The following is a 15,566-nucleotide window of genomic DNA, read 5'->3' as shown; positions in this document are numbered from 1 at the left end:
ACTGCTGGGCGTAACATCAGATGGGAAGCGGGGTAGAGGAAGCAATGCTGAATGCAATATACTCTCCAGAGTAGATATTTCTAAACCTATAAGTGGTTTTTGTTTCTCTATCTTTCTCTCCATCAAAAATTTGTGGTTTATTTGTTCCCTTGTTGTTGTTGTTGTTGTTTGTATTGTTAGTTCTTACTTTGCTTGATTTCATCAATTTGATTTATTTTTTTTTCTTTTCTTTCTTTCTAGAAGTAGGGGAACTGAAGTGGAGTAAAGAGATTAGAGGTGAGTATAGAAGGATACTCAGAAACAGTTCATTGTTCCCCCAGTGGGTTTCCACACAGAGAGAGAGAGGGCTGTGGAGACAGGAGAAGAAGGATATTGCCATTTACAGGAATAAATAATATAGATAGATTTACAATATTTGAAAGCGAACAACGAAGAGAAATGCGACGTTGGTTGTTTAGGTGGAACCCTTCATGTAATGTTGTAACACGCATTATACCTCAATTGAGAAGAAAGGCGACAACAACAAGAAGCTCTTCTTCTACTACTTCTACTCCCACTTCTCATTCATCACCTGCAGTATCAGTAACACGAAAAGCGAATATCAATATCCCGCACATTTCTGCACAACGTTGTATTCGTGAAATAATGGTACGACAACTGTTGCTTTCATCTCAGCCACTCACAATAAGGGGACTAGTGGATCTTGTTCATGGCGAATATATTAAAGCAAGGGATTCGTGTGGGAACTCAACGCTGCATGATACGTGGTCAAATATGACATCGACGGTATCGAGTCAGATTGCTTATCTGCATGATTTTTTACTTTCTTCGGCGAAAACAGAAAAAGAAAGTACAATTTCTCATAAAGGAAAAAATAATATTTCTCCAGTGGAGGGAACTGTACGTCTCATATTGGCATTAGACCCACAGTTCCGGGTCTCATCAGCCGGATATGTGTGTTATCCTAATTTGCCATCCTTGTTGGTTCCCACTATGAACATAGATCATAATGAGGCGTGGGTGCGCACAACACGAAAATTAGTACGAATGGAAGAATCTAAACACGGCGATAGTGCTGTGGATGTTGCAGCAAACAAGAAGGAACATGTATTATCATCACGTTGGAGTTACATGTTGAGTTTATGGTACTTGTTAGATTCCGTCATGGAATCTGAGGATGACACCGCTAGTAAAGAGACAAATAGAATTTTATCCACAAGTACAACAGGAAATGGAGAATATATTTCGCTTTCAAAACTTCTTGTGGATCTTTGGGTAAAGGCGTTTGACGCACGTGATTTACCGGTATTACTACGTAGTGATAGTACATCTTCTTCCGCTTCTACTGGGAATACAACAGGAACGGAGACAAAGTGTCATATACCACTTGAGTTACATGCATGTGATGAGGGAAATGACCATTTACGCCGTTGGTATGCAGAAGCAAAGGAAGGCTACGTGAGTTCAGCCTTATTGGGCGCCCCGCTTCTCAACCAATCCACCTCTACCCTTCTACAATTCGTAAATGATCAAGTTGGATATTTATTTACACTTATTATTGCCACTCCCATTACAGTTGGGCGATTGGCAGGTCTTATTCAGTGGGCAAGTCTTCCCTTTGCCGCCCACTATCGTTCACTCCTGCACTTTCTTCTCATTTACACCGGTAATCCCGCCGTGGTGCGCATGGAACAGCATGAACTGCGACGTCGTGAAACACAACGACGGTGGGTTGAATTATTACGCGCTAAGCGTATACGTTATGAGGATCATCGTGTACGGCAGAGAAATTCACGTTCGCAGGTGGTGGATCGGCGTATATTAACTGGTCGCTACGCCTCACAGGAGTGTGTGGAAGAAGACGTAAAGGATGCAAAAGAATCATCATCATCATCATCGTTATTCAATGTTAGTGATATGAACAGTCATAACAATACAGCCAATGAAGGGACAGGGACAACGAGAGAAGTGTCAAGTGAGCAATATGGCTGGTGGTGGCGATCTAGTGATGGTCCTAGTGTTAATCCGAGGTTCTCAGATGTTTGTCGTTGTATATTTATGCAACCGCATGAAATGATACCGCTTGATTTGAGTAAACGGACACCTTCAGAAATTATGGAGTATTTTGATGAAACTGATAAAGAGAATACTGCAAATAGTATTGTGGTTTTCTCTGCTGCACCGTACGTTTTTGAGCGTCGTATTTGTCGTATAATGCGTTCCTGGTGGATACTTGAAGGACAATATACAGTAAAGGAGAAATCCCATGCTATTTCTATTTCTTCTTCTTTTGGTAGTGATAAGACGGTTATTATTACTATACGACGTCTTTGTCAGTTGTGTCTGTGGGAACACGAGTATGGTACTGTTCCTGCGTGTAATATGATGCTGCACTATCTGAAATTAGTGACAAGAGGAGAAAACATTATAGAACTTATTCCACCTTCTACTTCTACTGGTAAAACTACACAGTCTTCTACGGAGGGCGGAGATGCAGGGAATTGGTTGGTGTTATTGCGAACTACCCGTGAAGAGAGTTCTACAAAAACATTAGAAGGTGGTATTTAAATCCCCTTTTTAATATATATATATATATATATATATATATATATATATATATATATATTATTTATTTATTTTTGTTGTCGTCTAACAAGAGTAAAGATTGATACCAGGTCTATTTTGCTTTGTTTTGTTTTCGTATTTAAGTGCCTGCGTGTGTGTGTCTGTATCATATTCTTGTTTATTATATTTATGTTTGTGTTGTTCTATACTACTAGTTAAAGAGACTTGAATTTCGTTGTTCTTGATTTTATTTATTTATTTGTTTATTTTTTTTTTTTTTTTGGTTTTTATAGTTTTATTTACTCTCTATCTCTTTGAATTCTACAGTAGCTGTACCTCTTCTTAAAGGTACTGTAGTAATTATGAATTCATTACATACTACACAAGTACGTATTGATCCGGCGGAATTGGGTATAAAGAAGAATGACGATCAAAAAGGAGAGATTGTAGTATCAATGGCAAATGCACCAACAGCAGCACTGGTAGGAACAACACCAACAACTAATACACCTGTGGAAAGCAGACAATTTGATGTTGGGCTTAGTTTGATCCTCTCAAGTATGTATATTACTACAAGTATTGCTCTCCTTCTCACTATACGTTACAGTAAAATCCTTGAAAATGAAGGCCGTCTATCGTACAATAGTACTGGATTAGTGATGGCTATGGAGGTAACAAAGATTATTGTTTCTGTGGGATTAAAATACGCAGAAGATGGAGATTTTCTCTTGTACAGTGTAACTTTTGGTATTAAAAGATGTGAACTTTGGCGAATGAGTGTCGTATACATACTACCTGCTTTACTTTATGCATTATATAATAATCTTACGTACATCAATCTACGTTACTTTGACCCTGGAACAGTACAAATGTTTATGCAAACACGTGTTCTCTTTACTGGTCTTCTCTTCGCCACAGTTCTCCATCATGCACTATCCATACGACAATGGGTTTCACTTGCTATTCTTACAGTTGGACTTATTGTGAAGTATATTTCACCCACATTAGTGATGATGATGAATGTGCGTGTTTTAGCGATATTTCTGCAGGCTTTTTTTTCATCGCTTGCTGGTGTTTATAATGAATATGCTCTTAAGCGTGAGGCCTATCTTAGCATTCATCAGCAAAATTTCTTTATGTATTTGTATGGCGTATTATTTAATCTTATTCTTGGACTCATAGTAGCCCCACAGGAATACATGCAATTACATTTAATTCGTCATCCCCATGTTATTTTTATTCCTATTATTGCGATGGGGGCTTTAAATGGTCTCGCCGCGGCGTTTATTCTAAAGTTTATTAATGTGATTGTGAAGGCCTTTGCTTCAGCTGTAGAGGTTTTACTAATGGCCGTTGTGGCTTCTCTAATTCTTCATGAATCATTCACACAACAGGACTTTGTGGCTGCTGTGCTTGTTATGATTTCCGTTTATCTCTACTACACAAAGGGTTATTGTAGTGAGAGAGCGGAAAGGCAGGAGAGGAAATTTAGACGGGTTTCTTAAAAAAGAGAGAGGGAGATAAAGGAAGAAAGAAAAATAATAAAGTTACGTATATTTGTTTATTTATATTTTTATTTTTATTTCTAAATATGGGTGGTCTCCTATTGACCCGCATGTCTCTGCTGTTATTAGGACGGGTTTATCCGTTTATATCTGTGGTGTACCTGCGTATGTACGCCTTTGTGAAGGTGATATGGAAAGATAAGTATATGGGGTTCTATTGAAATTCACCCCTTCTTTTACTTTTTAATTTATTTCATGTCTGTGTTGTTACTATTACTATTACTATTATTCTTATTATTTTTTGTAATGTATATCGTTGTTTTCTATTTTTATTTCCCTCTTCTCCCTCTCTATTATTATTGTTATTATTATGATTACTTACTTACTTACTTCCACAGTGTATATAAATACATACATACATACATTGATATAAGGTATATATATATATATATATATGCAGCCACCAGGTATACGCCGTATACGAAGTAATAGTGCCATTCCTGTACTATACGATACACTGCCAGGCCCGACATCCACGCACATTTATAGTAATAATAATAGTAATGGGAAAAGGTTAGTTTCAACACTAACTTCTCCCCAACAACAACAACAACGATGGGTCTATGATGTAGATGGAACTACAAGTCTTGACAGACATAGACGTCTCTCCAGCATAGAGAAGGAACTACAACAGTGGAAAGAAAAGGCAAAGATCCTCGAACATGATGTTCTCTATCGCGAACAGGAATTAAATCGATGCAAGTCAGAACAGGCATCTGCACGCCAGCGCTATGAAGGTGTTATACGCGAATTACTAGAAAAACAAAAGACTCTCACTGCAGAACTTCAACAGAATCAATTAGAACTTGAACGATTACGAGATGTGCCCACCGTAAATGGGAAAACAAGAGAAAGTAAAATAGCGCAGATGCAGGAAGAATATCAATTACGAGAAGTGAATAATAGACGGGAAATAGAAGTTGTATTAGAGAAACTAGCAAAGGCGGATGTGTACATTCAAACACTATCGGATGAGGCCGTGGCGTATCAATTAGAGATTGATCAGCTACGTGCAGAACTTAGTGAGAAGAGGAAAACAACGGCAAAGGAAGAAGAAGAACGTGTTGTAAAGAAAGAAGGGAAATTACAGCAGACAGATAATAATAATAATAATAATAATAATAATAATAATAATAATAATAATAATAATAATACGGTAAAACCCCCAACACAAACCCTTCAAGTGGTGTTAGCGCACTTAACCGATATGGCATTAGTGTGTGCCGATAGCTGTGATGAAGTGAGCCGTGAGTGTGAGGAACTTATTGATGTTGTAAAAGAAGAGCAGGCGCATCCATTTATCAAAAGTGATCTTAATAAGAGTCCCGTACGTATGCAGATGATGTTGGCAAAGGAAAAGAGTCCAAATCATCATCCCATAACGTTTATATCATGTAAACCCACCGGAGAAGAACTGCAGCACCTATTACTTGCTACTCTGAATAATAATAATAATAATAATAATAATAATAATAATAATAATAATAATAATAATAATAATAATAAAGAGGATAATGGTTTTATGGAAGTTACAGTTCAAATCATTATACAATTACTACAAGGAATGCAGCAGGCCCTTCACGCCGCTAAAGATGATATTCTCATTGCCGGTCGTGCCTACGCCGCGTTATGTCGAGCCGGCCGTACAGTGCAGCATCAATACACCGCCCTGCAGAGACTTTACACAGACGAACAAACACAACGGCAAAACTTAAATATAAATTTAGACGAACAACGCAGAGTGGCACGTATGACACAAGAACGCGCTGATCAATTACAAATAGCATTAGATGATACGGCTACTGTATTGGCAGAGGCCGCCGCACTCGCAGAGGAACGCACCGCACGTGTGGAGAAACTCCTGCGGGCCAACACCGCATTGGAAGAGGCATTACAACAACAACAGCAACAACTGCGAGAAGCGGAAAAGAGAAGCCGCACAAGTGAAGATAAACTGCGAGCTGTACAAGAGGCATTACGAAAAGAACAGGCCGTTTATTACAATACACATGAGGAACTCCACCGCACCCAACGAACCCTGCGGGGCATGCAGGCAGAACGAGATGCAAAAGAAAAGGAATTACGTGAAGTGGAACATCAATTAGTGTTATTACGAGAAACATCACGGGAGTGTGAAGTGGATCGATTATATCTTCGCAAGCAGGTGGCGGCGTTGGAGTCGCAGCTCACACACATCCAACAGGACAGACGTGGACTGCGGGAGGCGAAGGAAGTGGGGGAGTGGGAAAGACGACAAGGGGTAGCGCAGATGGATCGCAGCTGGCGGGAAGGCGGAAACAGTATGAATAGTTATAATACTAATAGTAATAGTGGTAATAATAGTAACAATAATAATAATAATAATAATAATAATAATAATAATAATAATAGTCTGAAGAGGGTGACGGGGTTGACCAACTCCTTACAGTATACACAACAACAACAGCGAGAGGAGGAGAGGAGGGAATGGCAATCATCAAACAGTCATAACAGAGAGACGACAAGAACTCCAACAAAAACAAATATAACAAACACAGAAGGTGGTGTAACTGTTGGGAATCATCATGATGCTGTTCTTTCCACTTCACCATCGACTATGCAGGAGAGTCTCTCAATGGATAATGTACAATGGTGGGAAGCAAAATTGAATGCTATTACATCTTCCTTGTCGGGATCACAGTCACTCCGTCATAATACATATTCAACTCCTCCTGGTGGTGAAAAGAATGCGGAAAAGAAGTTAAATCATCACTTTACTGAAAACGGTGTATCTCCTGTTTATACTACCCCAATGACCTCACGAAATACGAACAGAACGGATGTTGATACTACTACTGCTGCTGCTTCGTAAAAGAGAGGAGGAGGAGGAGGAGGAGAGGGGTTATCGCGTCCTTTATTTAGTGTATATATATATATATATATATATACGCACATTCACTCACACTCACACTAATGCAAGCACTGATCACCAATGATGTGTTGTTTGCTTTGCTCTACTATCTGTATTTTACAAAATGGAACATATTTAGAGGTTTATTTATTCCTTTTTATGTTTATTTTTTTCTTGTGTTTTGTTTATTTCATTCCTGTATAATTATATAATTGCACTGTATCGTCCTCATTACCACTCTCCCTCCCTCTTTTGGTTTCTTTTTATTACTATTATATCACTATTGCGATTTCTCTCATTCTTTCTCTTTCTTCTTCTTTTCTTTGTTATTATCATTGTTAATGTGAAAGGTACAAGAATTTGAATCCCATATAGATATAGCGCATCCATACATATATATAATACACCGACAATATATATATATATATATATATATTTTTTTTTTTTTTTTTTTTGGATAGATAGATAGATAAACAGAGAGAGAATAGAATAAAATGGGAATTGATCACCCACCCATACTTTTATCCGATACACCAGTAGCAAACAGTCAGACATCCTGTTCATCCCTACAAGTACCGCAGCCATGGTCACTACTCGCCCATCATCACAGAGCCTTACATCGATATTCCTGTAATAATAAAACACACAAATTGTCCTCATCTTCTACATTAGACTCTAAAGTAATTGATACTTCAGCTTCAGCTGCATTAGGGGGGGAAAGTAGAGGAGGAGAAGGAGAAAGAGGAGAGTCATTGATGAGAGTAGTTACAACAGCAAGTAACACGAGTACGAGTAGTGGTAATCCTGCTGGAGAAGTTGTTTTGTCATCTAGTTCACCTGATATTGTAGGTATTAACAAAGAAGACGAAAACACAGTACATTCTCCTATTGTTTCAACCGTCTCTTTTATTTGGGGAACACCTGTAGAAGAGTCAAGCTCTGCCGTTATGCCACCAGAGTACTCTAATGGTACAGGCATTAGTGTGGATAGGCGTGTTATTAGTGCCTCCGTTGCTTCTGCGAGTATTGGTGGAACAGAAACGGAAAACTCACACAATACAGCAGCAGCAGTCGTAGTGGTAGTGAAATCCCCTCAGATGCCTGTGAAGTTAATTGATGTTTATATGGGAATAAGAGAAATATTCCAAAAGGTGCGGGAATTACATTTATCACGGTGTCCTTTGTGTGCCCCTGTGAGGTCTCCTAATTGGTGGACAACGTTTCGTGGAGAACGGCGAGGTCGTGAAGTTCATGGTTTCTCTTCTTTTATGGAGAAGAATTGTGGAGATAATAATAATAATAATAATAAGCGAAAAAGATGTTGGAAAGACGAAGAGTGTGTGAATGAGGAATCCAATCATGCCGTTCTATCATCATCATCCATTTGGGTAGAAAGTGAAGGGGACTCACAAGAGATGGAGGACAAGGACAAGGACAATTATTCTTATCATGATGATAATAATAAGAATAACGGTTTTCAGTTTCTATCACATGATGATTACCAAGAAGAAGAAGAAGAAAAAGAAAAAGCGAATAGAGAAGAAAAAGACGAATTACAATTATTACGATCTGAGACTAATAAGTTCCTTGAACATGTTTATAGTCGCAGACGTTATCTTGCGTCAACACGACCGTTGATGTATGATGCGTGTCCAGAGACGCATATACTGTGGCGGGAGTGTGCCTCTCTTGGTGGTATTGTTCTCCTTGAGACTCTTCTCTTGGGGTTGTAAAAGAAGAAAATAAAGGAGAAAAGAAAAGAAACTTACTTTATCAGTACCATACATTTTGTTGTTTGTTTTTTTTTTCTATTATTTTATTCTATTCTTTTTCTTTTTTTTCTTGTTTGTTGGCTTCGTATGAGTTGGAGGATGGAATAAGCAATCTGCTGTGATACCACTTGTTTGAAGAAGTCTTCACCTTATTTTTGGATATGATGCAACTGTTGCCCTATTTGATTATTATTATTGCTTTTTTTTTTAATTTTGCTTTATTTATTTATTTTTATTTTTCGGTTTAAATACAGAATGAGGGTATCGTTTCTTTCTTATATATAGTTTCTTTATATATATATATATTGTGGAAGTTTGGTAAGATTCATCTATCTATTATGTCTCTCTTTTCTTCTCATTTTCTTTCCCTTGTACACGCAGCAAGGAAACAATCACATAGAACCCAACAGAGAAGTATCCTCGCAGGAAACGGTGGTCAAATAAGAAGAAGAAACATCTTGTGGCGGTAAAATAATTCAAAAAAAAAAAAAGCAGAGAGATATATTTTAAGAAGAGTTTCTATCTATCTATCCGTCCATATTTATATTTATCTATTTATTTAGTTATTTTCTCTCTCAGTGTTATAAATAACTCGTGGGTATTATGTCATCTGATGATGAACAGGGATTTGGAGATCTCTTCGCCTCTGCGGAGGAGACAGTGCCAGTGTACCCCATTGAGGAACTCCACGTTGACCGCACAGAATTGCAGAGTGAGGGGTACACAAACCCGGGATTCACAACTCATCTAGAAGCGTTTGATCACCCAACCCCGCAGGACCGCATGGGTGTAGAGTTAACACCACTTAAAGTGTATTTTCGTAATAAACGTCATAGTCTTTGGGGACACAGACTGTGGAATGCCGCAAAGTATATTGTAAAACGCATGGATACTCGAATAATTGATGTTCGTGGAAAGAGTGTATTGGAACTTGGTGCTGGTCTTGGTGTACCCTCACTAGCCGCATTTCGCAATGGGGCACGTTGTGTTGTAGTAACCGACTACCCGGATGTGGATTTACTTGAGATTATTGAGATGAATGTAAAGGCGAATTGTACAGCAGAGATGCTGGATAGTGATGCTTCTTCCTTTTTATTAGAAGAAGCAGAACGGCGTAAGGCTATGTGGTCTACCGCTAATGATAAGAGTGATAATAACACAAAGGAAAGTATACTTAATGAGGCAGAGCGGCAGCAGGCGATACACACACACTGTGTAGTGGAACCTCTACTATGGGGAAAAGAAGAACATATACAAAAAGTATTATCCTATACAGGTGGTACTGGTTTTGATATTGTGATACTATCTGATATTCTATTTAATCACTTTTGTAATGATGATCTTGCCGATACACTAGCACGTGTACTGCAGCGCAGTCGTAGTTCTGCCGCATACTGTGTATTTTCCCACCACCGTGCCCACAAACAAGTGGAGGATTTACAATTCTTTGATAAATGTGTAGCACGTGGTCTGCGGTATGAACAGTTAGATGAGGAAATATACCCCATGATGTTCCCCGATGACCTTGGACCAGTAGAGATACGACAGCCAGTACGTGTATATAAGATTGCACACTACTTTGATGCCGCCGGTGCGGCCTTTCCACCTGGTGAAGATGTGTTTGATGTTGTGGTGCATGGCACCGGTGTAGTGGAGTCCATGTTGTCTGCGGCACTTGCACGATGTGGTGTTCGTGTACTGCACTGTGATGGACAAGATGATTACGGTGGTGCGTTTAAGACACTTAATGTAAAGCAGATGCGGGAGTACATTACAGCAGGAAGAATAAGAGATGATGATGATAATAATAATAATAATAATAATAATAATAATAATAATAATAATAATAATAATAATAATAATAATAATAGGGATGTGAGTATTATGGTAGATCGTATGGATGAAATAGAGAGTCGTACACGAGGGAAATATTTACTGGATCTTTTCCCTACACATTATCTCTCTAATGGTGAAACGGTACAACAACTGGTGGCATCTGATATGGCCCGTCATTTGGAATTATGTCGTGTGTCTGCTTTTACCTTTTTAACTCCATTATCCACTAACACCGATACTAACAATGATGATAATAGTGGTGATAATGGTTGTAGGGTGTTTGGACTGCAGAGTGTTCCTCTCACCCGATCGCAGGTGTTTGTGGATAATCATATGAGTCTTATCCAAAAACGACGTTTAATGAAATTCGCAAAGGATGTGGAAGCCACATTAGCCGAACAAACACATGCACGTACGGCAGAAACAGGCGATAATCCATATTCCCAAACAGCCGTGGAACACGCACAGGCTGTCGTGGAAGAGTCTATGGCCCGATTTACCCAAGAGGCTCAGAAACACCCAGATGAAACATTAACTGCCATGTTAGCGCGGAAGTATGGTATTAGCGATAGAGCCGTGGATATTGTTACATTAATGCAGCAATTAGATATAATACCAAATAATGTGGTGCGTTCCGTTTCACTTGTGCGGTTTGTTCTCACATCCATTGGGGCATTTGGTGGGGAAACGCCTTTTCTGCAGCCCATGTATGGTGCAGGTGAGGTACCTCAGAATATGTGTCGTATTGCGGCTGTATGGAATGCGACATTTGTACTTCGTCGTGGGGTTCATCATGTGTTGTCGAATCGTTCTTATATTAATAATAATAATAATAATAATAATAATAATAATAATAATAATAATAATAATAATGTTAGTATGGTTGAACGGGTTAATTTCCCTTGTGTAGAGTTGAGTAATCGTCAACGTATAAAGACAAAGGTGGTGGTGTTACCTCAGGTAATTGCCAGTCGTTTTACAACCCCATCTTCATATAAAGCAGGATCCGATAATAACAATAATAATAATAATAATAATCGTGAAGTGTGCTTTTCTCGTGTTATAATGATATCAAGAAAACCATTAGTAACGTGGGTGGAACTACGTGCATCGGGCTGTATAAAGACAACCACAACAGAAAATGATACGAATGATGATATCCACATAAAATCACCCCCGATTGTATTTGCACTGTGTAGAGCCAAACCCGGTGCTGTAGTACATGTGCAGCAGTTAAGTGCGGCTTCAGAACAGGCACCAGATGATGGGAATTCCGTTATTGTGCATTTCACTGTAAATACACATGAAATGACGGCGGTGGAGTTGCGGGAATTTGTTATGCAGACATTTGTAAGAAAGACAGCATCTAACAATACTGTGGAATCCAATAATACATGTGGTGTAGGCATTGATGAGAGTGATGTTATGTTTCTCGCCTCTTTTGTATTGCGGGAACGGGGAGAGGCTGAACGTAGTTGTATTGCACTCACTGATAACAATATTAATATTAATAGTGTGAGTGAAACACACAAGGCCCATCCATACGCCGTGGAAGAATACCGCAAGCGTCAACTGCAACAACACCCACACGAAGAAAATGGAGACTCTCACAATAATAATAATAATAATAATAATAATAATGCTGACGCCTGTGTTGTAGTGCGAATTCCAACGTTATTTCAGAATCTCATTGATGATGGTGCATACATGGAAGCCGCGCGGAAGGCATTTCATACAGTTATGTCGAAATTACCACAATCGCAGGAAAACAATAAACCCTGTGAATTTCTTGAGAGACTACCGCCGATCACTGGTGAGAAGGAATAAGAAAGAAAAGGAAATGAGGTGTATGAATGTGGAAATGGAACTCGTTTTTTTTTTTGTTGTTCTTGTTGTTAATATTAACGGAAACTATAGGCTCTTGCAGTTTATACTAGGCCTTTATTTATTTATTTATTTGTGTGTCTCTCTTTCTGTCTATCTTGGCGGTAGTTATATTTATACTTCTTACGCATGTTGTGCGAATCTCTCTCTCTCTCTCTCTCTCTCTCTCTTTATTTCTATTCTCACACATAAATATTAATATTAATAATACTAGTATTAGTAGTGCTAGTAGTATTATTATTAGTAGTAGTGACTACAGCACTAATAATGTTGTATGACCGGACCATTGCCAAGTTCCTCCTACCTCTCAGTACTGTACTGTACGCGTATTATATCGTTTGGATTGCAGTAACGCCATTCATTGATCCCTCACACTTTACGCAGCGTTTATTTCCCAGTCGTGAATACGGTTTACTCCTGGCTGCTGCTGTTATGACGATTGGACTTTGTCTCACAATGACAGCAGCATCCGTGCACACTATTCGACAGACTGGTATGAGAAGAGAACTACCGGTTGTGTATACAACAACAACAACAACAACAGCACTGGTAGAGAGAGAAGAAACAAGAGGGCGCTTTTAAAGTGCGATAAGAAGAAGAAAAAAAATGGACTTCTCTCTCTCTCTTTCTCTTTCTCTTTATTTCACTTATTTCTGCGAAAAATGGGAAGGAAGGAGAAGGGGTTTATTTATCTGTGTATGTGTGTTTTTCTCTTGAAAGTATTTGCATAATACATTTGTTTTTTGGGGAGTTTCATATTTATTGAGAGTGTAATGGATTGTAATTTCACGCCTTCTGTGGTCAACACCTGTAGTTTAATAATTGTTCTTTTTTCTTATTTCTTCTTATTATTGTTTATCGGCTTTCTCCGTGTTGACAGACTATTCATTTTATTCCTTGCTGGTACAGTACCTGCGGTGAGTAGTGGTGGTATTAGTATTAGAAGTATTAGTAGTGAAAGAAGAAAAGAAGAAACTGTCTTGTGGATTGTAAACAGCGAAACAAAGAGAATCATCATTAGTGCTAGTAACATAGTGTTTGTGTGTGTGCTAACGCAGGAAAACAAAACAAGGGAATAAAATAATAATAATAATAATAATAATAATAATAATAATAATAATAATAATAATAATAATAATAATAATAATAATAATAATAGAAAGAAAGTGTGTTTGATTGATTGATTATTATGACGAGTCTCTTTCAGTCCTATGCCACATGGGTGCGTGAAAATAGAGAAAATGTGGGAAGTATCGAACGCTTCTCTCATCTCTTCGCTATGATTGTCACAGATCCACGCAATCTCATTACGAAGGAACTCGCATGGACACTCGTGAATTTACAGTCGTTCACACATACCGCCATTAACACAAGTCCAATGAACGGACGCCGACTGCGTGCGACGGATCATTTTATTCTCTTAAGCCGCGTTATTTCACATGTGGAGTGTTTGATTGAACTTGTGCTCCGTCGCTACTGTGGACACCGTGCGGCGTGGAATGTACTCCTCATTCTGCAGAGTGTGAAGTGTACATTAAACGCACTTGTGCACCGGCAACTCTTTCTTGTGCCGTGGGTGTGGGCCGCACTGCGTAGACAACTGCGAAGAATGCTACGATCGCTGCAGCGCAGTGTTGGTGTGCGTGGGCACCGGCGATTATCCGTAGATGCTGCTAGTAATAATAATAATAATAATAATAATAATAATAATAATAATAACACTACTGGGAATATGCGGTGGTGTGAGAGGTTGTTTGGTGGTGGAACAGGACGAGATGCCGCTGCTGCTGTTGGGCCGGGGAACACAACACTTGTGATTCCACGTGTGGCGGCACGACGACTACACAACCGTACAACTAGCATGAGTATAAATAATAATAATAATAATAACTATTATTATGATGAGGATGATGAATCTGAAAGTTGTGGTGTGGGACGGAGTGCGGCACTGCCATGCACGGCATTAGATCTCTTGGGTGTTGTGGTTGATCTTCTCTTATTATTGCGACCATTATTATTATTGATCTGCGCTAGACGTGTATTTCCATACGGGAAAACAGGCATCGCCACTGTGCCATATCCAACAATACCCATAAAAACAACAACAGGAAGTAATATAAAAACAAAAGATAGCGGTGATAATAATAATAATAATAATAATAATAATAATAATAATAATAATAATGGTAATAATACACAGAATGCTCCAGATGTGGCGGAATTGCAAAATGATGCACTTTTCATTCTACATGCAGCGTTAAAGGATGGACCCTCACGATCACTCATGTCAAACTGGGGGGTTTGGTTCACATTCTTTGGATTTGATGTTTTACTCTCATTAATATCACGCTATATACGTCGTCATCGTGTTCCAGTGGTGTTTATCAGCAATGAGGAGCATGATAATACGGACACCGTAGTTACTGAAGGGGGTGAGATGCCTTCTCGTAATGGGGAGAAAAACGGCAGCATGGATCATCATAATAATACTAATAATAGTATTAATATTAATAGTAGTAGTAGTAGTGGTATGACGAGTGGGATAAATAATGTTGTGTTGAATGATGATGGCATGCCGCCGGTGGGAGATGTGGCAACGCCTCTGCCTGTCACTTCTCGGGATGCACTTCGTGTCCAACAGGCACTGCGTAATATCGGATATTCCTTTTTACAGGATCCCTTCTTCTCTGCAGTACTGCAGAGGTTTGTGTATGATCACTTTGTGGTTGGGCGTATTAATCATATTCCACTGCTGGGATCACTCATCGCTTTCCAGGTCTCTTACTTTCTATGCAAACAGCATTACTGTTTCATGTACTCCATCGGACAGTAAGTAAAGCTTTCTATGTGCGTCTGTGTTATAAAGAAAGAGAGAAAGAAAGAAAGAAAGAAAGAAAGAAAGGGTCAAGAATAGAAGAAGAAGGAAGTAATTGAGATGCAAGAGAAAAAGAAGATGCTAACAGTTCTGGAAAAGATAATATTATCCAATGGGGAAGGAAATGGAAAAAGAAGAAGAAAAAGAAACGAAACAAAAGGAAGAATTGTATCAGGAAG

At 38.7% G+C, this 15,566-nt stretch overlaps 7 protein-coding genes across 7 annotated transcripts; all 7 read left to right on the top strand.

Annotated features, from left to right (window-relative positions):
• Positions 1-438: 438 nt before the first annotated feature.
• On the top strand, positions 439-2,568 carry LSM04_005449 (uncharacterized protein; the record flags this gene model as incomplete). Its single annotated transcript, XM_067332751.1, has 1 exon — positions 439-2,568. One exon carries the CDS (start codon positions 439-441, stop codon positions 2,566-2,568), a length of 2,130 nt encoding a protein of 709 aa, XP_067194357.1.
• Positions 2,569-2,927: 359 nt separating this feature from the next.
• Positions 2,928-4,070, top strand: LSM04_001262 (Nucleotide-sugar transporter; the record flags this gene model as incomplete). The annotated part of the gene is made up of 1 exon (XM_067332739.1): positions 2,928-4,070. The coding sequence occupies one exon, from the start codon at positions 2,928-2,930 to the stop codon at positions 4,068-4,070; it is 1,143 nt and encodes a 380-aa protein (XP_067194265.1).
• A 454-nt stretch (positions 4,071-4,524) lies between these two features.
• LSM04_008814 (uncharacterized protein) lies at positions 4,525-6,981 on the top strand (the record flags this gene model as incomplete). Its single annotated transcript, XM_067332728.1, has 1 exon — positions 4,525-6,981. The coding sequence occupies one exon, from the start codon at positions 4,525-4,527 to the stop codon at positions 6,979-6,981; it is 2,457 nt and encodes an 818-aa protein (XP_067194426.1).
• A 533-nt stretch (positions 6,982-7,514) lies between these two features.
• On the top strand, positions 7,515-8,753 carry LSM04_008826 (uncharacterized protein; the record flags this gene model as incomplete). The annotated part of the gene is made up of 1 exon (XM_067332717.1): positions 7,515-8,753. One exon carries the CDS (start codon positions 7,515-7,517, stop codon positions 8,751-8,753), a length of 1,239 nt encoding a protein of 412 aa, XP_067194427.1.
• Positions 8,754-9,395: 642 nt separating this feature from the next.
• LSM04_002196 (Lysine methyltransferase) lies at positions 9,396-12,455 on the top strand (the record flags this gene model as incomplete). The annotated part of the gene is made up of 1 exon (XM_067332706.1): positions 9,396-12,455. One exon carries the CDS (start codon positions 9,396-9,398, stop codon positions 12,453-12,455), a length of 3,060 nt encoding a protein of 1,019 aa, XP_067194289.1.
• A 324-nt stretch (positions 12,456-12,779) lies between these two features.
• LSM04_005610 (Dolichol phosphate-mannose biosynthesis regulatory) lies at positions 12,780-13,094 on the top strand (the record flags this gene model as incomplete). The annotated part of the gene is made up of 1 exon (XM_067332695.1): positions 12,780-13,094. The coding sequence occupies one exon, from the start codon at positions 12,780-12,782 to the stop codon at positions 13,092-13,094; it is 315 nt and encodes a 104-aa protein (XP_067194362.1).
• Positions 13,095-13,701: 607 nt separating this feature from the next.
• Positions 13,702-15,345, top strand: LSM04_006738 (Peroxisome membrane protein; the record flags this gene model as incomplete). Its single annotated transcript, XM_067332684.1, has 1 exon — positions 13,702-15,345. One exon carries the CDS (start codon positions 13,702-13,704, stop codon positions 15,343-15,345), a length of 1,644 nt encoding a protein of 547 aa, XP_067194388.1.
• Between the last annotated feature and the right edge of the window lie 221 nt (positions 15,346-15,566).

The sequence above is a fragment of the Trypanosoma melophagium genome, assembly GCF_022059095.1.
Source record: "Trypanosoma melophagium isolate St. Kilda chromosome Unknown ctg12segment0, whole genome shotgun sequence".
Lineage (NCBI taxonomy): Eukaryota > Euglenozoa > Kinetoplastea > Trypanosomatida > Trypanosomatidae > Trypanosoma > Trypanosoma melophagium.
Note: the sequence above shows the minus strand (reverse complement) of the source record. Positions and strands in the feature narration are given on the sequence as shown.